Source organism: Centropristis striata, chromosome 2 (genome assembly GCF_030273125.1).
Source record: "Centropristis striata isolate RG_2023a ecotype Rhode Island chromosome 2, C.striata_1.0, whole genome shotgun sequence".
In the NCBI taxonomy this organism is placed as follows: domain Eukaryota; kingdom Metazoa; phylum Chordata; class Actinopteri; order Perciformes; family Serranidae; genus Centropristis; species Centropristis striata.
In genome coordinates this window covers 35,915,711-35,941,005 of record NC_081518.1, presented here as the reverse complement: position 1 = coordinate 35,941,005, position 25,295 = coordinate 35,915,711, and the positions used below count along the sequence as shown (strand labels likewise).

Here is a 25,295-nt window from a genome sequence, read left to right as displayed (position 1 = left end):
TTTTGTCTTAAATGTATGAGATTTTTTTCAAAACACATAAAAAGACAAAGACATTCAGTATTGAATTTCAAAGAGGCATACACCCTCCAGTGGCTGTATGCTTGCGGAATAGAAAACTTTAAAGGAAGGCTTGGTCTGTGTCTGTCTCTTAGCAGGGCAGAAAACAGAATTTAAAAGTCCAATCTTTGCTGTAAACTTTATCCCAGTCTACTTCAAACATTTTTATAAGTGAGACCACAGGAACAGCTGGCATGAGTTGACAGGAGAGTAACATCTATCACTCGCAAAACTGTCCACATCAAGTGTGAAGCAAATGTTTGCAACTGCGCTGAAATAACCATGACACAAAATTCAGTTATTAGAACATATGCCATGAGTGTGTTTCAAAGTGCGTTACTTACAGGCATAGTCTGTCCACCATGCAAGCTGTTGATGGCGGCCTGCGCTTCTGCGTGGCTGGAGAACTTGACAAAGGCGCAGCCTGTATGCATAGAAAAGGAGAGAAATAGAAGGGAGGGGCACAACATCAGGGAGATGGTCTGGAATATGGGGGAAAAACACCATTCATTACCATTGTTTTCATGTTATCTGCTTTGTAAATATATTCTGCCATTTGTGTGTTCAGCGCATAACTCTGAATAAATCAGTCTAATTGTAGTGAAGGCATTAGCTGCGTGGAACATCCTGTCCCTCGCCCATTTCTAATTCCACCCCCTCCACTTCGGCGCATGGAGCCAAGGCATTTACTACCCTGACTTGTTTGTGATTATTAATCTGTTTAATATTTACACATTGTGATTTGTGTGCAGTCACTCATAAAAGAGATTATGATGACAAAGGCATAGTATTATAATCTGCCTATCTAACCGAATCTTTGCTCGCATATAATTTCAGATAGAGTGGTGGGAGGGGGGGCTTTGCTCAAGGGGCATTCAAATCATCTTAAATCTGTTGTGTAGTTAATGCACAAAAGGAAAAGTCAACATAAAAAGTTGGCCGGAAGACAAGTGAACGGGTGTTGGCAGCAGTGTTCTGGAGCTTCATTGCATTAACATTTCAAATGAAGTTAAAAAATGATCCAAGTAGATAATAATAATGCACAATATGTTTTTTTGGAAGGTTACATATCCCAACCACATGATTAAATAGTGTATCAGTGTGTAGGTAAGGCCAGGCACTGAACTACTACAACATAAAGAGCAGTGAAATACAGTGGAACTGAAATGTGGTAATTTTCCAAAAGCCATTAAATTAAAGAGGAGCTATTTCTCTAAGCTTTATGGTCGTCATAGACTGCACAAGGTATTCTGTTATGTCCTATTCTTATCCTTGCCTTCAGGTAGCTCATGTGTTAAGTCAAGAGATACCTAATTAACAAACTCGTGGATTAATTCTGCCCCCTTTTCATTAATCGAGTAGCACCAGTGTCTCAGAACCAGACAGGCTTTTTCCTGAGTTCAATCCCTGGTTTCTTGAGAATTGCTGATACCCATTTAAAGCATTATTACATATTTTCATATATATCTATCCACTCTACATCCCCAAAGGAGTCATGATGATTCATTTAAATTATAAACACTGATAGGTAGGCTCAGGGGATGTTCTGTGTCTGGCAGTATTCACTTCTACATCTCAGGAGTCAGCTTGGCTTCCCAGACAAACAAATTAATAATTTCCGACAAAATCAAAAAGATTGAACTGAGGGACATGCAGTATGTGCACATTTCATGGAAGACAATTTCCACCTTTACCTAAGGCTCTCCATCCACATTCAAGCCACACAATTAAGTGTTGAAACTGTTGTGTGCAGAAATGTGGTGAGTAGTAAAGGCCGTGTGCTTCCTGTACTGTCAAATGTCCTCAAAGCTGTATAGATCTACAGAGGCAAACAGATAAGTCAAAGAAGCCTTTGATTCTGTCACAGCACTCTAGCACCCTTTTACTTCACTTGAACGCCCCTCCGGGTAGAGGCAGGAAAGGTCTTCATTTGTCCAACTGAAATGCGTCAGCCTACTGTGTGCCATTTGACTGCAATTCTGTCTTTGAAGGAACAAATGCGTTTAACCTTTGTAGTTGAAATAATAAGGGGCAGTTTGTTCTTTCGAGAGCTTTTATTTTGTTTTGTAAGGCAAGATAACTTGCTGTTGGTTCCCTAACAAGGCCATCACATATGCCAGAATCCCAGTGACCCCAGCAGCTCAGCCCAACCAGAAAGACGCTCAAAACAGCAGGGCTTGGCAAAGTCATGTCAAACATACAAATTTCCTCAAATTTCTCCACCATGAACCGATAGCCTTGCTTTTCCTGACCTAAAAAAAAAGTTAAGGGACACAGAGCACAACATCTCCAAAGAATTGGAAATGCTACAGCCTCATAAATTATAGTGCACATTTGAGTTTTTGAATTTGATGGCTCAGAATGAGTTGGGGGAAAAGGAAAAAGAGAGATTGTATTGCTTTCAAGCGAGAGGATCTGCACTGCCTTTTGAATTCCCGGGGTAATAATATGTATGCATGAATTCCATCCCGCTGGATGGGTGACATTTATAACACAACTTAATTATAGACCTAAAAGCCATCTCTCTATTTTTCCTGACAATTCAGGGCTCTATTCAACTCTGGCAGCAAGTGTTGCACTTTGAAAGTACTTTGAGGAGCAGCGCCATAGAGAGATGGATGTTAAACTTCTCGGCCTTTTTATTGGGTGAAGAGGGGTGCTGAAAAGCTTCTGAGTAGCATAAATTTACATCAACAGGGGACAAAGCCTCCATCATGGAACAGATAGCACTGTCAATTTCAAGGTCTGTCTCATTCAAATTACGGGAACCTCATCCCAAGCGAGGCGGCTGGCAAAATAATTTGCCGTAACATCCCGTAATGATTGCGTGGGACTGTTGCACAGTGAGTGATAGGACCAGATACCTATATGTGAGACCTTTGTCTGGTGGTTGCATTCGTAGTTAACATTGCTCTACAGTTTTCCATTTCATAGCAGTGACAACTTGGAAGAAAAGATAATGATCAAGCCAGTGATAATGGACAAATACCAACACAGGAAACGTATGGTATGTGAAGAGAGGAGAAAGAAAAAGGAGATGAGTTGTGGAGTGCAGGAGGGTGAAAAGGAGTGAAAGCGCGAATGAGGGAGAAAACTAGCTCCTGTCTGACACAGCAGCACCGGCCTTATTTCATTTTATGTGCTGTCAATCAGCTTGAGGCATCTGAGCAGACAGGAAGAGGGGGAGCCAGAGAGGGAGGGAGCGACAGCAAAAAGAGGAAACAAGCCAGGGAGAAAGAAAGGTAGTGGGCCGGTGGGGCGACGCAGAGCAATAGACCCGGGATTAACAGTGAGAGGAACAGATGTAGACACAGATAGGCATGTGGTTCAATATAGCCAGCCTTTTCTCTTTGATATACTCAGAAGGCTTGCGCATTATCAACCCCTCTCCCTTGCCTTCCCACACATCCTTTTCACACATCCAGACGCTTCATATAGGAGAATAAATCACAGTAAACAGAGAGAAAGGAAGGTAGAGGTTCCGAGCAATATCACTGGCGTTATCGCTCCGAATATGGCTGTGAGACAGAGACCCATCAAAGGATGATGGGGGAGCCTCTCGCTCTCTCAGAACAATCCCACCTGCATCGCACATTTCACAGGCATCTTTAATTTGACCACGCTCTACTAACTAAATAGCACATAAGCCACAGACATGAATGCATAAGCTGTTCCTGAATGCAGGCAAATCTGCTGCACAGTGAGTGACAGCAGCAAAACCCAGAGCCTGGCTGCTTTATTTACAGTAGGACATTATCGTCCATTGGCGTCTCTGGGGAGGGATGACGGGAATGTGGGAAACAAACATGATTACACCCCTCCGCTTTTCAGATAACAGGAAGAGGAGGAGGAGGAGGAGAAGGAGGAGGAGGAGAGGGGTGAGCTGAAAGGCGAGGTGTTGTGTGATGGATTTGTTGAGTACAAGCCCAGGGTGAGAGGAGCTGCCGAGATGAAGAGACAACATGAGAAAAAGTTCGGGAGGGAAAGAAAAAAGGAGTGAGGAAGAAGAGGTAGAGTGAGAATAAAAAAGGGAAGGGGAATACAGAGAGTAGTGAGAAAAGGAAAGAGGGAGGGGAGGAGGTGTCGGAGCACGGTGACAATGAGGTATGAAAGAAATGTGAGCGAGACACATAAGAGGTGGTGAAAAAACAGAATAGCTGAAGGGGTGGATGAGTTATTCAGAAGAGCAGAGTGGATCGCAGACGATGTCAATGAGTGCACAGCAGGTGAAGCATGATTCTAAAAATGTAAGGAGCAGGAGGAGAAAGAGAGACAGCACACGTACAGACAGACAAAGGGATAAAAAGACAGACAGGGGAGAAAAAAAAGAAAGAGTGGGAGGTGTGTGGGCTCTGACCCTTACTGGCCCCATCAGGCCCTCGCAGGACGGTGCACTCCTCGATCTGGCCGAAGGTCTCGAACAGCCGCCGGACGTCGTCCTCGCTCTGCTGCTTGCCGAGCATTCCCACAAACAGCTTCCTGTCTTCTGGATAGGAAGAGAGGAAGGGGGGAGGGAAGGAGGAAGGGTGGAAGAGAGGAGAGAACAGACAAATGCTACAGCTGATGGCACCGTTCTGCTGAGCTGAGAGGAACTTGTGCAACTCAACCCCCCCACCACCACCCTCTTTTATCAGCAGTCTGCTGTGTTGAGCCTACACTGCTGCTGCTGCTGCTGCTGCTGTTGTTGTTATTGTTGTTGATCTTACTGTTGTGTGGTGTGCCACCCCACCCTGGTATGAGGGAGATATATTCCTGTTTCCAGTGAGCTATTCAAGTCTGCCACGGTGACGTTTGATACAGATGATGTTTTGGAGCGCTGTGGGTTTCAGGTAAATGTAAAAAGAGAGCGGGAATATTTTGCACAGGTAGACAAACTGTTAGATCGTCTGGATGCTAAAGTCACTGAGTTGAAAGAGAACATGGAACAGGAACATGGTAGAACATTTTCTCATCACCAAAGGAGTTGGATTTATAATAAGCAAGAGTAAAGTCTGCTGCACAATCTATCCCGTGATAAACTCTGGAAAAGTAACAAAACTAAACCATGTCGCAGCCAGTGTGTGCTGGTGTGTCATTCAACACTATACACTCTCAGCAATCGCATTCCTTTACTACAAATCCTTATAGAAAACTTGACGTCAAGGAACAAAACCTTTAGAAATTGAGTCGAGTAGAATTAACTTAACTAATTTAACAATTTAACTTAATTTACTAGACATGATTATGTGCATTGCCCAGTGTTGGCCACCCAGAAATAACAGGTGAAGCTTTTCAGTGAAAAGTTTTGTTTAGATAATTATCAGCCCGAGGTTTGCAGATTTGTCATTTTTTCAACTTCCAACAAATGCAAACTTAAATTAAGCTAGATTCACTGTGGTGCAATTCAGAGTAATACTTTGTCTTTCTACTATTTTGTGCACACACTGCATAATTCTACAATACAAGTGGTAAATTACTTCTTTCTGCACAATTTAACCACAGTAACCATGGCCACAACCTTATGCTTTCATGGCCCAGTGACAAAGAAGGATGCTTGCAGAAAGCATTGCAACATCGAATGTGTGAAAGCTAACTATAAAAACTTTAAACTATGAAAGCTACAAGGTCTAATTCTCGTGTCTTGAAAAGAAAGAATGACAAAACATTACAGTTTGTCATCTTTATTGATATAAATGAACTCCTGACTAAATATTTTTGTTAAATGCATGGTTTCATTAGGTACTTACTTTCCAATATTTATGAGTAAATTACCTCATTTTTGTGTCAACAATAGAAAAATGTTGCTAAAATGCTTCTGAGGTGCTTGGAGCAAATCAGCCATTAATATGATCAACTTCACACTTTACAACTTCACAAGAGCCATTTGAAAAGTCCAGTGTCGAGTATGAACTCCTGAGATCTACGGAACATATTTCTAAAAAATAAAATTGCTGTTTTTGTCAATGGAGTCTGGTGGCTTTGAAGAAAGCATAGATATCAGCTGCAATTCCCTCTTCTGAAAGGACTGTCTGGTGGCACGGTAGAGGGGAGGAAATATTCTCAATATAACATACACATAAACTGATTTTTTTAGATTTCTAAAATATGTTTTGCTCTACCATCCACAGTGGGACCACTCTTCTTTGACAAAAACAGTAATTTTACCATGCAGTACATGGAACTTGGTGGTTCACTGACCGATCTGATTTTGAGTCTCGGGTCCAAACTGAAGTGGGGTACTCAGTAGTATATTGCTTAGAGGCTTGCTGGTACAGCCTGTCCCCCGTAACCCACTACAGCACGTTCAGGAACAGATGAGGGAAGCATAACCGTAGATGTTACATTAGCAAACTCAAACATTTCAACTATCAGCCATGTAACTTTTGGATTGAAAGCTTTTATTTCCTGAAATAGCTTGTCCAAAATAGCTATCATATAACTTGTATTCTCTAGTGTGGCTAGCTGACGCTATAAAGGCACTTACCAACCTATAAGGGCACATTTTAATTGGGCACTATACTAGTTCGACACAATAAATGAATGCACTTAAAAGCAATGATGTGTATGATTGTAGAAATATCAGGGCTGTATTCTGACTATTAAACCACCATCTTTGGTAAACTTTATCAGCAGGAAAAGGTCAAGGTTAAGTGGTCTCGGAAAAGTGTTAAAATGAGAAAGCAGTCCCCTTGTACAGTCTGAATCTAGTGTGATTTAACATCTGGCCTGACATTGACTACTGTCTTTTTCCAATTTCGTTTGCAATACTCAACGGGAGTGGGATTTGCAGTGTTGCTCCTCATTAGGTTTGAAGGGCAGCTCCACCTGCACCAATATCTTCACTCGCACTGCATGTCAAAGTAGCTTCCTGATTTCCAGGGGGGGGGGGGCACTCTGGCTCAGATGTATGGGCTCTATACCACTAGATTTTGGCCAGCCAGAAAGCTGGATTTTTCTAATTAATCTTCCTAGTGCCCTGGCATTAGACAGTGCATTCATCTTCTTTACATCTTTTACATTATGCATCCCCTATTCCGCTGTGTTGTGGAATGAAATGGCTACTAGCAAGAACCCATCGCCAGAACTGATGGAAAGTGGCAGGAAGAGGAAGAAGAGTTTATTGGAAATGACACTGTTGATCTTCAGTGTGAGTCATTTGACTGGTAGGGAGCGGGCGAGGAGCGGAGGGCGAGAGCATCACCTGGGCCTCGACAGATGTGACGCCTCCTGTACCTGCCAGGCCCCATTAGATGCAGCTGTTCTAAAAATAAAGCACCAGGGCTTCCTTTTTGCAGCGGGGAAATCGGATCCTGTTCCATTCCTGTAAAGTTCAAATGAGACACGTGCCTGCTACCCGCTTGGCCACACAAATGAGCACCTGCATAATCAATAAGGCCATGCTGCCTGGTCTGTTCTGCTGGTGTTGTAGCTGTGGTGTCAGTCCGTGTTCCTGCAGTCACGCCTCACACAGCAGGAATTCTCAACCCTGCCAGCTAAGTCTGGTCCATTACTGTCCCTCCACCCCTTGGAGCTCCAGAGTTGGAAATGAGCGAGAACCCTGAGGAGATCACCGCTGAGACAGCCATTTATACCGTCGACTAGAATTTAGCAAAGACCGACAGGAGGACAGACATCTAGCTGGATATTGGGCGTCAGCGGAGGAGCTGCGTAGCTGTAAAGTCAGCCCTGAACAGGTGTTGGAGAGAAATGAGCCTGACCCCTGTCCATGGCAGCAAAGGTGAAACATGAAATGAGGCAACAGCTCGTCCAAAGCGCACATGACTTTGCCTTGATTGTCCCTCCATCTTTCAGCTTTTCACTGAGGTGTCACTGTTACAACTTAAATGGGCAGAGTGCGGTTTTACAGGCCTCCTGCAGTGTGTTAATGTTTTGGGACAAAAGTCTCATCTCGGTCCTGGCCCGAGGAGATCTAATGGCGGCTTTACAAGGCTAATTAACAAGCCATGAGCGAAGTAATGAACTTTCCAAATGTGCTGGCAAACGCAAAAATAAATTACACCCCAGTGAAGGCATTAAAGGAAGTGTGAGTGTACTTGGGAGCCTTCCTTTGGGAGAGCCACGGTGAGAAAATGAATTTGGAGCTGCTATCTTTTCATTGCCTGACCTAAGAGTGTCTCAGTCGGCCCACTGCATGCCCTGGCTAGTGTATAGATTGCTATTAATTAGTCCACTTTGCACCTGTCTCCGAAGCAGCCCTTATTGGATTTTGCATGTTCTCGCTCATCTCCTATGGCCACTCGCACGCTTTAAATTGGCATTTTATGAATATGAATAAATATCTTGTAATGCACCCTTGTAACGCACAAGGAGACAACTCCACGACTCTAAAGAGTTATCCGTTAAAAGTGGGGAGAGGAGGGGAGAAAAAAAAAGAATACTTTTCTCAAAAGCAGTCATGTATTTGCATTAAGAGGGGTGAGGACCTTCCTATGGAACTGTCTGAGGATACAGAAGTGTGGCAGAACTCATTGGGCTGACTGTTTGACCTCTTGGTACTTATCTCTCATTGAGAGGGACTCATCTTATCCCTCTAACAGAGCTGAGCCACACAGCTGGAGAACATTTGAGCTCTATAGCACTTCTCTGCTCTACTCTGGAGAGACCTTTGTAATCTGCACTTTTAAACATTGCCACTACTTTAAAATAATGTGTGTGCATGTCTGTGTGTGTGTGTGGTAGGAGTGGTAGTTATATATCACTTTGATATTTTTGTATCACGGAATAATCAAATAACAAATAAATAATCCTGAAACATTAAATCGACTAAATAAATGGTTTGTTTATATGGATGGATAGGATATGATATTTTTATTAAACTATGTACAGTACTGTATATGTATGTCTATGCATATGAAGACAGACTTTATTTGCCAGTGCTCGCTCACTTCCTTTCACACATACGTCTATTTTGTCTCCTCATCTCCTGACTGAAGGTGGGAGCAATTGTGTGGAAAATGGTTCCATGTCAGTCTCCAGCCATGTCCAAACTGAGGTGGCATGTGGACAGCCCCGTTTTATGAATGCAAATAAAAAAGGGAGATCAAAAAAGTTATCAAAACACTACTGACATCTGACAATTGCTTGTCTCAGGAAGCCTTTTCATTTCAGCGCCCGGTATATTAAAAATTAATGGATTTTGCACAGACGCCATATGCTGTCAAGATTGATGCTTCTCTCCCTGGAATAAAGTGCTACTTGTGTTGTAGGCTGCAGTATATGCATATAGATTGTGCTTTTCCTTCCCTCTCATCTCCTTTTGTCTCTCGGTTACCCTCTCTGTATCTTTCTCTTTACCCTTTATTGTCATGCCTCACCCTGCTCTTTCACTCCAGGCAAAGAATCAGTTGCTGTGAAGTCTACTTTTCAAAAGTTTCTGCTTTTGTTTGCCAATAATGGGAATATTCTCTTTAAAGAATTACTCTCCTGCTCCTGTGTCGTGGTAAATATTTCTTTTTTTCCCCCTTTTTTTCATGATTCTATCACTTATTGCCCGCTGGCAGCAGTCAGGGAAGCTTGGTAGTAGTAAGTGTTCAGAAAGCATGGACAGCTGCATCCAACGATAAAAGATGCCTGCTAGGCCGCTGGGTGCATTTCAAATGCAGAGTAATGTTCCAGGCAGCACAACAGAGAAGTTGTGCTTCTTATGGTCTCATTAGAAAAGCCTGATGCTGGTGCGCTGCTGCCTGGGAGGCCCGCCACCAGACACGCTCGCACATGTAGGCGTACAGACCCAGCGTACAAAATGTTGAGAACAGCTTCCTAATACTGAGTGAAACTATATTTTTCATCATCCACTGTATGTCCCAGTTGGGTAAAGGCAGGAGTGTTTGAAATCAAAAGGTGTCATTTGCTTTCTGAATAGGCTTTTTACATAATGAGCATCATACATTTGCACATCATTGAAAGAAAAAAATCCCAGAATTGCCGTTTTAGGGATACATGCGATGCTGTCACAGACAAGGCATTCTTGTAACTGTTTAAATCTGGAGTTAATAGTCCTCTGGCCATAAGATTTTTGCATCCTTAACAGACTTAATTTCCCTTTCTCAAATAACTTCAGGGGATAATTCACCTCTTACAAGCCTCATTTACTCACAGAAACGTTACCTCCATGCTGCTTTTTATAGAAACATTAATAGATTACCATTATCTTTCTTGTGAAAGAAATAGTGCTGAAAAACAGCTTATCAATTGATTAATTATTCATTGGACAAGCAATCACTGGCAGTCAATGGTATTTAATCATTAATAACATTAAACAGTTTGTAGAGTTGTTATTAATATAACAGTGTTAGGCTTAAAAAGAAATTAACAAAGGAAAATGAAGTGGAGTGAATCGTACTGTATCAAATACAGTAAAAGTACTCAGAACACATTGCTACACATCCAGAAATTGATTTTCCCCTGAGGGATGCATAAATTGTTATATTTAAATGGCAACATATGCTGCATTCTATTTAAAATGAGTACATCACACATAGAACAAAAGTCAAAGAATAATATTTGTTATCATAAAACTTGCCTGATCCGAGTTCACCTCAGAACTGTGGTAGGGTTTTTTGTTTTGTTTTTAATGGTTAATATAAGAGGTGCTGTCAGTGTTTTTTTGGTAAGAATGGGGATGCTACGAAGTGAATGAGGGACATTATCATAAAGACGATTGAAAGCATTTTAACTTAAAAATAAAAATTTGTCATGTGACATCCAAATAACCAACCTCTAGGTAGCATTATGCCTGCAACCCAAAATTGCTCCCGTTAGCTGTCCAATGGGTGTATGAGTGTGTGTTAATAAGTAACTGATGAGCAGGTGGCACCTTGCAGGGTAGCCTCGGCCACCTGTGTGTGAATGTGCGTGTGTGAAAGCCGACCTGTAGCTTTGAGTGGTCACTACGACAAAAAATCATTATACAAATGCAGTCCATTTGATGGGGCCTATGTTAATAAATAGTAATATTAATAGTTTGATACACAGCAGTGGAAAAATACTATACTTAAGTAAGATTTTGAAGGTCCTTTTCATGCTACATTATAATTCCAGTCCACTACATCTCAGAGATAATTATTTTAATTATTTTCAATTGAGATAATTAATAAAAATGTTACCAACAAATAAATTATAACATATTATAGCTACAGTAGTACATAAAGTAAGTAAATTGAGCAGCTATGGAATTAAAGTGATGAACACATTAATGCATCACCAACTATAATCCATTTATATGTATTATTCCGAAATGGGCCATTCTGCATACACTGTAAAAAGAGATAAACAATAGCTACTCAATAAAATTGAGGCAACAGATTGCAAACAATATTATTAATTAAATCTAACTACGTTACAAGTTGAGTTGATAACAACTTAACAGGAAGTGCCTGTCAATTAAAAACGGACTAATTCTACTGTGTTGGATTCATTCCAAATTCTCTTGATTTAGAATTACATACACATAAAGATGATATTTAATGTGATCAAAATAAGTAAATTCTATCTCAAACATTTTTATATTAAAGTTACTTAAACAACTGCCTCAAAATCAAGGACGCATTTATATTTAATACATTTTATCAAATATATTAAGTAAAATGAAATGACTACAGAATAATTTATTACAGTGTAATGAGCATTTTACTCTGGGTGCTTTAGGTACATGTTGATGCTATTCTTTTGTGCTTTTACTTGAAACAGTATTTTTACACTGTGGTATTTCAGCTTTAACTAAAGTAGAAGATCTAAACCGTTGTACATTGTGATATTAGCAGGTGGAACAGGAAGGTTAGGAAGTGTTATGAACTTAAAAATATTAGATGTCATACGTAACTTTTTAAGCTAACCTAAAGGCTGTGTATAAGCAGGGACCTGGAGCCTACACATGCAAAAAACTGCAGAATGGTGTAATACTTATCACAGCAGCAATGATCTACTCTTTTATATTACAGGGAATCATTTGATTTAATGTTAGTAATAAGAAAATTTGCTTGATTGAGATTTAAGCACACTATTGAAGCAGAATGCTGAATAATTTCATAGTTTCGCACCCACTCAACCATTTTCCTGAATGAGACTGTTCATACAGTAGTTTCCCTGAAGTAGTACAGCAACAGTACAGTGTTTTATTCCAGGTTGATTTACAGTTTTAAAAATAATGCTCAAACATAACGTATAACTCTGTGTTAATATGCACAGTTCACGTACAGTATTGAAGTGAATGTGTAAAGTAATGTAGTGCGGTAATTGAAAATCAACCTGTATGATATATCTGTTCAGCTGTGTTTCTCAACCCCCACAAGCATTCCTTTTGCCTTTAGGCAACGGCTTCAACTACTTTATAAGCCCCATTCTACTTCTAACTCATGTTTAGTTCCTACCCAGCTAACAGATGTAATTAGACCCCATCCGAGTGAAAATGATGTGCAACCACACTCTAAACCTTTCAGCTGCTGGTCCCAATCTGATGTATGCAAGTGGATTATCCAGTATAGTGAGGTGGTAAATGGAATAATCAGAGGAGAACAAACATTCAAATTTTCAGTGTATCATGCACAATGAGAGGATACAGGCTTCGTGTTTGTAAATGCATTACTTATACCACTAGAGCTGTCACATCTATTTACCCAGGGGAGTGGGAGGGGAGCTATAAATCTTCTGGTATGCATGATAAAAAAAAAAACAGCGCAGAACAATCAAGGAAACTGTCCAGTTGTGGCTTCAGTCCAAATATTTTAACTTCTTTTTTTTCTACGTTAGAAACATCTCTAATGGCAAGGTCCAATCATGGAGCTCTGCAAATAAAAGTAATTAAAACCAATGCCTCACAACCTTAAATGAAAACCCAGCAATGGTCACTGTTGGAAAGCCTTGACATCTTTTGCCTGTCCAAGTGTCCCCACGTCTGTGTGTGTTTCTCCATGCACGCACACACACACATCAACCGCTGCCAGGGTTCTTCTTGACTTTTCAGAGTTTTGCACGATCGTGTCCAGAGGCACAGAGGGATCTTTTGGCTTCATTTGCATGTAAAGTGGAGCGCGCTCTTCTGTGGGCGTGAGGTGCCTCCAGACAGCCCCTCCCCTGTGGCCTGCCAGACTTAGCCAGCCAGCAGCCCTCACTCTTTCCTACCTGCTGGGGTGGGGCATGACAGCACAGTGCGCAACATCTTAAGGTCCTGTCAATCTCTTCACTGCCCCGACTGGGGTCAACCTTCTGAAGAGCAGCAGGTTGGCAAGGACAAACACGACCCATTCACAAAGACTCCCCTCAGCCAGACAGACAAAAAGGCATGGGTAAGATATTAAAAAGGCTCACACAGGGCTGCTGAGTATCAAATGCAGGGATTGCAATGCTCCTGGCACTGTATAAGTATCCAATAAAACAAAAGTATGGGGAGCTAATAAACAAGTAGGGTAAAGAGACTGTGTGTAGACAAATGCACTGAGAGTGGCACTTTGTGAAAAAGTCGATGTTGATGGAGGTTGCTGGGCATTTCGGGAGAGTGTTGAAACCATCTTATCAGAGTTAATAAAAGGAGAGGGTGTTGCTGGCTGACCCATCATCTCTCTTCTCATCAGTGTGGTCTCCAGTCTCACAGCAGTGGCTAGAGGAGTGGGACCTGGCTCCAAGATTGTGTTTAGATAATGGCCATCTCCAATCATAGATAATCTGGCCCCATCTTTTCTTCACAGACACAGCGGCAGACAAGGTCAGGGGGAAAAAGATTCCTGGCGAGGCGAGGAGGAGATAGGGATGGGGCGGCTCTGAGATGATTTACTGCTGAGATTCACTCAGCTGCCTCCATCACCCTCCGTTAACTTTCTCATCCTGTCGTCTCTTCCCCTCTCGCTCTTTTTGTCTTCCATCTCTCACTCTCTTGCATTCCTCCGTGGGCCTTGTACATAATCCCCACCTCTCTCACTATCACTCGCTTCATCTCTCCCCTTGCATTGCTTTACCAATGAGAGAGGGAGAAAGAAGGGAAGCAATAGGGACAGAGAGAGAGAGCGAGAGAGACCAAGATATGTCCACTTTTCCTCATTTCTAGCCCTTTTGGATTGAAGCAAATTGCTTGGGTTTCAAGTGGAGATACAGTACCGTGTCTGTTTCTGCACTGACCACAGAGCAAGTGAACAGAAGACCAATGCCTCAATTGTTCTCTCAGTATCTCTGAGTTGAAATCATGGTTTGATAGAATTGGGCAGAAAAAAAAGTGGTGTTAAGCGCATCAGATAAATGTGGACTTTGTGGGGAAGAGGTCGGCTGATTCAAGGAACAGAAATAGATTTAAAGGCTGTGAAGCTCCTCTCCCATGCTCCATTCTTTCTCGATAATCCAAGGAAAAAATAAAATAAGACATGAGTCATTGTAATAGACAGCCAGAGAATCAGCTCTGTGATCCACAATGGCAGCCGAGCAACAGGATTGTGAGCCCCCCCCCCCCTTTCGTCATTTTTTGAGCGCTGGTTTTACTTCTCACACTCCTATATCCCTAGAGAAAAGATGTCTCTCAGGGACACTGTGAACAAAAGAGGGGCTACTGGAGTCTCCAAATGGAGTAATGGGCCCTAATGCCTGCAAAGGCACGTAATAGAGACCCCTGCACAAGTTCCCATGACAGATAATTGCTGATGTCTTGGTTGTGATTAATGTGACTCGATTCTAGAGGTACAAATGTCCTGGTGCAGCTCTGGGTTTGACAATCTGGAGGCCCACTGGGATTGGTGCACCTGACTGCTCCTCAGCCTTCCACAGATGAATCCCTTGCTACTTTCTCCTCTAGTCAGCCCTCGCTGTGCTGTCTATTTTCCTTTAACCACAGGCCTTCATAGTAAATCTCATTTCATTGTCAGCCACGACTGTGGTTTACTTCCCTGGCCTGTCTGCTGACTTCCTGTTGCCATTAACGCTCAATATCTCTGTTGGGGCCTGTCTGCTTGGTCTTATTTCATTCTGTGCTGTGTCCTATCCTGTCCTCCCATATAGAAAGTTCATCTGACAGACTAGCCGGGGCTGTGCCAGCCTAAGAGCTCTCTGTATTTCATTCACACTGCCTGTTCATCTCCCTTCTCTTTCTCCTGAAAAAAGGGTAGTAATTGATATTGGGACCCATCCATCCTCCCCTCTTAAGTCCAGAGATCCAATTTATCTTGGTGAGAATGCCGATTGGCTCTCGCCCAGGCCTTGTCGGTCAGACTTTGCCTGTTTTTAGATGGCCGTTAATTAAAGTGCCGCCATGACAAAAATAAGATCTACACGGGGGTGTGTGTGGCAATAGAAATGGGCCATCTGATTCACACTTGACCACATAAATCAGCGAAGTGGCTCAGTCTAATCTGACCTAGGCAGTCTAAATCACCACTCTGAAATGCAAGCACAGGGCAGACACAGACCGGTCCAATTAGATCCAATTCAACCCATGTAAATCTTTAACAGGCTTAATCTGCATTAACCTCAGTGATGTTAGCCACAAATGGTTTCAGAATGATCTAGTCAATCACCATGTCAGTCAGACTAAAGATGGAGAGAGGAGGCTGTGCAAGAGAACCAGTGCAATGTCAAAGCACAAATGCACATTTAAATGCGATGATGCATGCTTTTCAGGTTAAGATTAACATTATTTTAAAACAAATGATCTAATTTAACATGCATGTGCAGTTATGGTATTAAATGTTTGTAAATGGTTTGATATTAAGCCTATCCCTGGACTGGACTGATATACCAACGTTTACCACTTGGTGTAGCATTTGACTCAGCAGCCACTCCTGAGTGGAACATAAGGAGACTGAGAGAGTCCATGAGCAACTCCAGTCCACTTATCTGCAGTAATGCACCTCGAAGACATTACTTTTTAGTCACAGTTTTAGCTTTTTTCCCTGTCATGTCTCATCTCGTCACCAAAAAAACAAATTCACTTCTTAATAAAAAACAACATACAAATGCATGCTCCTTCGTCATAAATTGTAAGTAAATCGGCCCCACAGAAGCAGAAGATCCAGGTCATTTTATTCCCGGAAGACAAACTTTGTTTTGGCTTCATGTGCCTCTGAGCAACTTTCATAGAAATGAATGGGGCCATACTTCCAATGCTGTATCCAATTCTCTTTATGAATCTATGTGTCAATCACATTATCATATTGCTTATAACTGCATGTCTCTGTCTACTTACGCAATACCCGAGAACGTCTGTTTCTCTGCAGAGCATTTGATGAGCAAGGAGAGACTGTCCAAGAGTTATTCAATCGTGGATGGCGTTGTTCTCTTGGACGGATGCTAAAATTGGTTGCCAAGTATACTTTGGCGGCTGTTAATATACCTGGGCGGCCTGCCCAAGGAAAGTATGTGTGAGGAAAAACCGTATACTAATGCAATACAAGTTGGATTTAGCACCGTAACGCCGCCGGCCATTACGACAAATGACTATTCAGCTGGTTTGTCTAAAATCAAGCCAGATTAAGGTTATACGCCAGACCTGACCAGCAAAACCAGAAATTGACCCAACTACAACACACTGTTTGCCAATAGAATTAAACTGAAATCTCACAATGAATCCCTCTGAATGTGACTCTGATAATGTTAGATGGTTCTACAGTGTACTATACTATACATATAATGCCAATGTAATCATGTGACAGTGCTATTACTAGGCACATTTATACTGTATAATGCTGTACATATATGTGTTGATTTTAACGGAATTCGAGACTGTGTAACAGTCAATAAGTTGTGCTATTATTTCTCGACAAAAACAGATACTGTGTATACCACAAAGAGTTTCCAAACACCTTAAATAATGTTACGTCTCACTTTGTGAGATGTATTTTATGTCTTCCCTTCATTTACTTACTAATAATTTAACACAATCAGTCAAATTGATACTGTCTCTCTCCAAATAGCAGCTCTGGGGTGTTTCTATATTTCTGTTCTCTCTCTCTTTCTCCCTATGTCTCTCTGTCTCGTCTTTGAACCGCTCCCAGTGACTGTGAACCTGAGACAGCCCCTCTGCTGGCACAGATGGGAAGTCAATAGAAGCAAGTGACCTATATTACGGGCTACACTACTAACTCCCAGTGTGTCTCAAGTGAGAGCAGAATATTAAGGATTGCGTGTGCACAGTTCCAGTGTATTTGTGTGTTTGTGTGTGTGTGTGTGTGTGTGTGTGTGTGTGTGTGTGTGTGTGTGTGTGTGTGTGTGTGTGTGTGTGTGTTTTTTGGGGGGGGCTGCAATGGAGACCAGGAGAAGGTTAATTACCTCCTCGTCCTTCGCTGTCGGCTGGCTTCACCTGGATGGGCCGGTTCATCTGGAGAGAGGGAGAGAGAAGTAGAGAAAGGAAGAGGAGGAAGAGAAGGGAAATCCCAGGTTAGCACAAAACGATAGGAGCAATGGCTACAATATGTGAAGTGGGAAAGGAACAAGTGAAATGTGGCAGTGTTCCTGGCGTTAATGTCCTGAGTTTGTCCTGCTCTGTGAGCTAAACGCAAAAAATCAAACAGTGACGATGCCGTAAAAGAGATAAATCTGTTCAGTGCTCCATGCCAACGTGTTTAATTAATCCAGGGCACTGCCTCTAGAGATGCCTGAATTCCCCTCACAGTTCAGCAGAATTAGCACTTTTCAATGACGGAGCCACACTGGGTGTCAGATGGCACTTGGAGATTAATGCCATTACATCAGCCACTCCCAGCCCCACAGGGAGAGGTCCTTTCAGGCTGGCCCTTGCTCTTCCTGTCCCCTCCTGGCTCCAGACTCCCAGTCACCAGCTATATCCTGCTCATCCCTGACCCTCAGCAATCCCTCTTTCTCTGCCTCCATCCCTTCCTCCTGTCTCTCTCTACTCCCTGCCCAGAAGGCCCTTTTGCGACTCACAGCCAATATGCCACTGGTCTGGACAGCCAACCCCACCCTGCCCCAGCCTGCTCCTCTTGGAAGCCATTGAGAGCCACCGAACAGCGTAGCCGTGAAACGGCTCGTGAAAGGTTAACAGTAGGGAATCGATAAACAACCTTTGAAGAACCATTTTATAGTGAGGTGAAAGCAAAACGTCGCCAAGCTAACATAAAAAAGCCCTTTTAAAAACTGCATGCCGTGAATAAAAACTCCCCTGGCTCTTTTTGCTCCCCTGTCTATGGTTTCATTTTTTCTCACTCCCTGGAGTTTGAATATGAAAACAGAAAAACACTCGATCCTGTGCCTGAAAAAGGAATAATAATATTCCCTCTTTCCTTTGTGAAAAGGGTGGGTGTTAAGAGCCACCCTCGAAGACCCTTGCTTATTGAGGCTACCCACGCATGTCATATTTGGCATTGTGTTTTATATTTGGCATGGTGTTTTTCTGGCTTCAGTCAGCAGTGGGCCTATCTTTCTAACTAGGCCATGCAGACAGGTCCAACATGTGAGTGCCAGTGAATGGCACACGGTACTGCCCCCTCAGATCAGTCAGCTAGGGCAGCACAGTGGGTGTTGGGCCCTCAGGCAACACAGCACTTGACAGCAGTTGACCACAGCCAAATATAGACCTAAGACTTTGGACATGTATAGACAAGCGTATACATGGTGACACCCTGGGGACGTAATGTACTCGCCCAGCAATATGCTGTGACACTGGAACAAAGCTTAGAGAGATGACGGACACATCAGAACAACAAGCGAATTAAGCCACACACACACACACACACACACACACACACACACACACACACACACACACACACACACAGACTCAGACACAGGCGCAGTCACACTCAGATGAACTTGCACAAATGCACACAGATGTGTAAAAACAGAGGCAAAGAGGTAAATATACACCATCTATTCATTTGATTTTTGCAGAATCAGGAAAAAGGCCATTTCACAAGGCTGAATCCCTGACAGATCTGTGTGGTCTCCAAACTACAAGACATGCAAAAAGTGATAGGAGAAGACCACGCGCAAGACAGGTGTCCCTTATTCTACAAATGGGTGTCTGGAAGAAGCCTGCAAACCCAGTTGTATGTGCACTGACTTGAACCTCAAAGTTTAATCCCCCAGGCAGACTTTGTGGACCCCAATCCTTGAAAAATGCCAAATTATTATGTGGCAGGCCTACCTAGACTGTAGGAATGGGAATATATGGTAGGTGAGAACTGTGCAAGTTTGAAAATTTGTATCAAGCAGGAAAAAAGTTGATGCCTTTGAGTTAATTTGCCTTGCTTGACATTGCACATCCTGATGTGTGACTGTTGTGCATATGCACATTGTAGTGTCAATGCTGAAACAACAAGGGAGAGATGGCTGTTTTGATCTAGGCCTTTTATCTGCAATCTCGAAAAACTGTGAGCAAATGTAAAATGGCTTGTCACTTAATGTCCTCATGTCGTCAAGGGGGAAGGAGTCCAGATGTTTGAGCCACATTCGGGGGCTGGTTTACAGAGGCTCTGGGAGAATAGAGTAGACATAGAGTCCTGTTGGTTTTGTATTTATAGTGTGGATCAAGGGCTAAAAGGGCCCTTAACGTCATTATTATCCTCTTTGTATGGCCTAAAACAGCCAGATGGGGACAGCATCATTCTTCACTATTGGACTGAATATGTTTACATGTAAGAGTGAGGTAAAGATCAGGTAGGGTGAAGCATTGATATATGTAAGTAGACGGTGGAGAGAATTAAGGTCAGTTGGAGCCTTGTGAGCAGTTAGTTAAGGTTAGTCCTGTGTACATATTGTAAGTGTGTGTGAGAGAGAGTGTGTCTTGAGTTGATAGCAGCTCAGGTTAGGGGCAGAATTTGTCTCACATAAGAGCTTTAGAGTAGCCCGAAGTCCCGAAATCCCTGTCCAGTGATCAGTCAGCTTCCAGGTCTTAAACGGCAGCGATTGGTCAGGAGGCTTCATTAGTAGCCCCTGAGCCACTGCAGCAACAAGAGTCATTAGACAACCCAAAAGTACACTTGGGGTTGCTAAGCAACCGAGCGGAGGTGGCCGGCAGGCAGGCAAGGCAAGCTGGCCGTTGGTCTGTGGGCTGTTAGCCAACCAATTGGCACTCCTTTCTTTCTTCTTTTTTTCTTCCTTTTTTCTTTACTTGGTCCAAGGAGGTCATAGTGAGAGGGGAGGAAAAAAGATTTCTCAACTCCCACCTTCCAGCATGTCCCACTTTCATGTCCCTTTTTAGTGACTGTGACAATGAGTTTTCAGAGCGAGTCTGCTGCAACGTCTGCTCCAGCTTCCTGCCAAATTATGGAGTTCAGCTTGATGCCAAACTATGGAGCTGTGAGTAGCGCTCACATGCATATGGCAGCAGTTAGTTACGTCTGCTTCTTTGAGATACTTTATAGTGTCCTCTACATACATTTTCTTGTGCAAACAGAATAAATACTTCTCGCACATGCGCTTAATGTACAAAAATCTTGAAGTTCACTTTGCTTTTAACCTCTCTCTCTCTCTTTCTCTCCCTCTCTCTATCTTCCTCTCTCCCTCACTGTCGCACACACACAGAGGCACAAAAAGTCTAGGGGCTCAATAACAGCAGGTGGCTTAGGTGACATTTTAATCCCTTATTACTGAGTGCAGGATTAGCCAACAGATCAAGGGAGAGTTAATTATATGAATTCATCAGAGGCTGGGCGAAGAGGCAGCCTGCTTTCCCCTAGGGCCAGGACCCACCTCTACCCCCTGCCCCACCACCCACCCTTTGCCTACACACATACGTACACACACTGAGGAAGAGGACAAGTGACATTCTGCCTGTCTGAGAAGCTAGCTAGTTCCTTATTAGCATTGCAGTGGCAGAAAGCTAAGATAACACATACAGTGGAGCCTCGAGAGATGCTGTAAGACAAATGACATATACTACCTTCCCGTCGGGCCCTGCAAAATGAACTGCATAGACATTGGAGAGGGGGACTACAGGGTTTTTCATCCTATAGACGTGTGGCTGCCGAGGCTGAAAGGAGTTCAACACCCCCCGTCTTGCTTTATCTTTGTCTCTCTCTGCCCCTTTGGCCTCCAAAACCAATATGCTTCCCACCACAGCCCCTTAATGGGTTGATCAATGCTGACAAATAGGCAGCTCATGCTGTCTTGCCTGGGAACTCACAGCTCTGTGCCTGTGTGCTGCTGCACTTAGAGAGGCCATCTCTCTTTCTCTTCATCTCTCCCTTTTTTCCTGTCTTTCTCTTTCTTTCACTCACTTTTTTCCCCTCTCCATATTTCCCCCTCCTTCATGCTCTATTTCCTTTATGTCTATACATTCATTTTTTCTTTGCTCTAATCTCCAGAGGCAAATCTATATTTTTCATTCTGTTATGATGAATAAAAGTCAGCTGAAGTCACGGAGGGGTGGAAAACCAACAGTGTGGAAGAGAGGAACTTGCTTATATTTTCCAGTAAAGGACTGTGTGTACATTTCAGAGTGTATGTCTCTGTGTGTGTTTGTGTCCACATGCATTTCAGTCCATCTATCTTTGGCTACTTGGTCTGATTGATAGCAGTGCAGGGGAAAGAAAGAGAGACAAGGACATCGCTGGCCTTTGACCGTGTTTGACTATGCTTCGTGAATATCACTACTCAAAAAGCAAGCAAGGAGAAAAGCTATCTACTGGACACTCTAAATACAGAAGTTACAGAAGTGTGTGCACTTAAACTATTTGTCCATGGTTGGGTCTTTTTGCTTGTGGCTCCTAACTTTCTTTCTTTTTAGAAGACATATTGGGTGCAAAAGTTGAACTTTTTAGCAATCCAAATTGAGCTGAAGTGAATAAATTACCCTTATGGGGAGATCCTGATTTTTCAAATGGGTTGCATTTATTTAACTGCCCATTCTGTTTCATCAACTAAATAAGTCTGGAACCGTTAGAACTTGTCAGTATTGGGGACATGTTGATTAACTATGATTACTTAATATCAATTCTATAATAATTTGTCCATCAGAAAAAAAAATATCTGGGACACGCAGATAATTCTGATGTCTTCCGGGTAGATATTTGGTAAAAGTTGGGCTACACACTACACTGGGCTACAAAAAGTGCTGCTTGTGCATTAAATATCATATAATTCAGAAAAAGACAGTGAGTTTAAAGCATACAGTATAAAAAAAGACATTTCCAAACAAGGGTTTAACAATTCATGCACCAACAAGTGTTGTGTCTTGCGCAGATGATGTTCAATGAAGGCATATCCGGGCACACCTGCTATTTTTGTTCCTCAGGGAGCATCCACGCACGAAAGGCATATTAATAGAAGGCGTGGTGATGAATCATTACCTCCTCAGCCAGTCACATTACTCATCTCATAACTTTTAAACAGCTGTGCCAATCACAGTGGCATATGACAAATATGGCTCACCAAATGGAGGGAAGAGTGAAGACCGGTTTGTCTTAATAGCAAAATATATAGAGAAGGTGCAGAGTGGCAAAGGCACACATATGCAGTCTGTCTCCACAAATCGGGTGTCAAAGGCTGATGATGAACTTCTGTAAGATTAATTTACGTTTGCAGGGATGCTGAACATCTGATCACCGATTTTTCTCTTTAATAACAGCAGTTTTATTGTGGAAGAGACACTGATTCATTTTATAACCATATGTGCAGTGTGACTGTGCAGTACAGTTAAATTAGTATAATAAAAGCAAAATAATTAATAAAGTGTCACATTGTCATTCGGGTTTTAGTTTGTTCACCGAGGAAATAAATAAAGTTATACTCATTTAGTTTTGGCTGCATCTACATGCAACAACAAAGCCACTGCTGCCAAAACTGTGATAAAGCATTACTCTGTTTGAGCCCTGCATAAACTCACATTCCCCCAAAATAATTCTGTTTACTTGACTTCCCCGAGAGAATTGTGGAAATGTTTTTTTTTCTTCCAAAACAAATAACTTGTTTCCTGACTCGCCGCTGTCAAATTTTATTGAAACAGTTACACCAATGTTTGTGCTCTACCATGTAATGTTGTTCACCACAGCTGCAGATCAGGCTCTGCTGCCATTTGAAATGCATTGAAACATACTGTAGAATACACAACTACGTTTGCAAGAGTGGTTGAAATGGAGGTACAGCTACATGCTGTTTGCCTCACTGTGACCCATGATTGTTTAGAATTCTGGAGTTTTGTGATGTAGAGAGAAAAGTTAACTTGTAACAGTCTAAAGATTTTTCATGAAAGCTAAGCTAGGTAGGCACATTTATTCTGAAGCTGTGACCTTTTCACAGTGAAATGTTACAAACAAATAACTAAATTCCAAAATATAATAATACCGGTTAATGAATTTCTCTTTGCTGTTATTTCATTTCATCTCACACATCAGATACCATTTAGTCTCTAAGTCATCAGGTACCATTCTCTTGATAAGCCATCCATTGTTTGATGCCTCTCATTATCATTCTGCAGTTTCGCCGTCAGTGAATTCATTGGAGCTGTTGATGCCATTTACAGCCTTTTAGGCTCAATTAAAGATGTTTAATGCAGACTGCCTATTCTTAAAGAGCCAACAAAGAGCAGGTGGTGGTGTCTGAGACAGAGGAGCCTCATTCCAAAAGGAGACATAAGGATGCTATAAGACTCTGACCTTTGACCAATGTAAGGCAACTATAAATGCCCTGACCTCTGTCATTATTATCAGTGCCTTGGAGGTTTAGGGAATTAAGAGCATTCTGTTTCATTGAGTGGAATTGACAGTTTTGTCAATATTCACTTTAAAGTGTCAGTGTGAGCTTGAAATTGGTTTAATTTGGTTTCACCTCAGCCATGTTTTTTTGTTTTTTTCCGGTCTGTCAATCAGCAGGTTTAAGGAATTCTACTGGCGCAATTTTCATGAAACCTGTAGTATGGGCCAAGAAAGAAATTACCACATTTAGAAAGACTGACTGTTTTGACTCACCGGTCAGATACGTGCATTTAATTTAGTTTATTGTGGGCTTTTCTTCGACACCAGCCTGTAATGAATTTGTTCTCAACCTGAGCCGTGATGTAATGTAATGTCTAAAACATATTATTTTATATATACTATACATTTTTTTTTTTTTTCACAACCTTCTCCCAACCCCCAGAAATGATCTTGCGACCCCCCTTTGGGATTCGACCCCTTAGGCTGAGAACCACTGATGTATAGCACCAGCCCAACCGAAGGGAAAATAGGAAATGCAAACAGAGAGCAAAATTCCTTGATAAAATGCCACTTGTCCAGATTGGACATGTTATATATTGAGGATCTATTCAGGTTATACAGCAGGAAAAAAAATCTCACTGTAGGCCTATCTTGCTGTCAAGCAAGCTCCCGGATCGTGCACAGCCTGTACTGTACCAGCCCAAATTACTCCTTCCATCACCCATCGCTCACACGTCAGGACATCCTGCCCCTCATTTCTGTGTGGAAGAGAAACAGGGCCAGCGCAGCGGGAATGAGTCTTTCTCTCAAATTGGTGTGCGAGTTCACAGCAGCCTCCCTGTGAGGCCAGTGAGTCAGGAGAGGTTGGGTCTGCCGTGTGTGTTGGAGGAGATGGGTTAGAGCTGGAGTGATCACACGCTGCCTGTCTCCCTCGAAAACACATGAAGGAGGGCTGTGTCTGCCTCACTGTGAAGAAGAGGGAGAAGGGGCGCTGACAGCTCAGCAGAGGGTGGCTGGCGGTGAAATGCGGCCTATTTTTAGCTCTGAGCTTGAGCTCCTATTTAAAGACTAGGTACTGGGGGTCGAGTTGGGAAGGGGAGGGGGGCACAGCAGTGGCAAAAAAAAAAAAATTGCTCATAACCAGCTAACACTGTTTTCCCTGGTGTGATGCTTCAGCGTCATAGGGGAACAACTCTGTGTTTGTGTTTTGTCTCTGTAATCTCTGTCCCGTTCTCCATAATTACCTGGCAATTGATTCCCCCTGGAGCAGGATTTTGGCTTTTAATTTATCTCTATGAATCCGGTATTGGCTCTTGGGTCCTCTGTGAGGCCCAGAGGAACATCTGAACCAATTTATACTCCCCCATCCTGCTTGGCCCAGTCCAACCCAATCTAGTATTAGGGACTGTAGCCCAAACTGCATTCATAATAGCCCTATTCTCCTTTCCTATTTTTATTTTTACTCTACCGGTGCCAAGCAGGGCTCGTCTCACGGTGGGACAGAGGCGGACCGAGACAGAAAGTGGATGAGAAATCGAGCCATCATGTTATCCTCTGCTCCATAAAGCCTCTGTTCTTCCTCTGACTGTAGATGGATTGCTGTGTAGATCACTGCAACCAATGGCCAGTGCACTATATTACATTTATTGCCCCCTTTTTTCCCTCCCTATCTCC

General features: G+C 42.6%; 1 protein-coding gene across 4 annotated transcripts in view; it reads right to left on the bottom strand.

Annotated features, from left to right (window-relative positions):
• The window catches only part of celf6 (CUGBP Elav-like family member 6), a 148,301-nt gene that overhangs the window by 29,324 nt on the left and 93,682 nt on the right, over window positions 1–25,295 (bottom strand). For 3 of the 4 annotated variants that reach the window (XR_009395615.1, XR_009395616.1, XM_059350210.1), the window contains exons 3-5: window positions 17,299–17,347; window positions 4,415–4,543; window positions 402–481 (exon numbers count right to left, since the gene is read on the bottom strand). Coding sequence is in view for 1 of the 4 variants with exons in the window: in XM_059350210.1 (XP_059206193.1) it covers window positions 402–481; window positions 4,415–4,543; window positions 17,299–17,347 (258 nt within the window). In the remaining 3 variants the exon portion in view is untranslated. The remainder of the gene's footprint in view (window positions 1–401; window positions 482–4,414; window positions 4,544–17,298; window positions 17,348–25,295) is intronic. The other variant, XR_009395617.1, reaches the window with a different exon arrangement.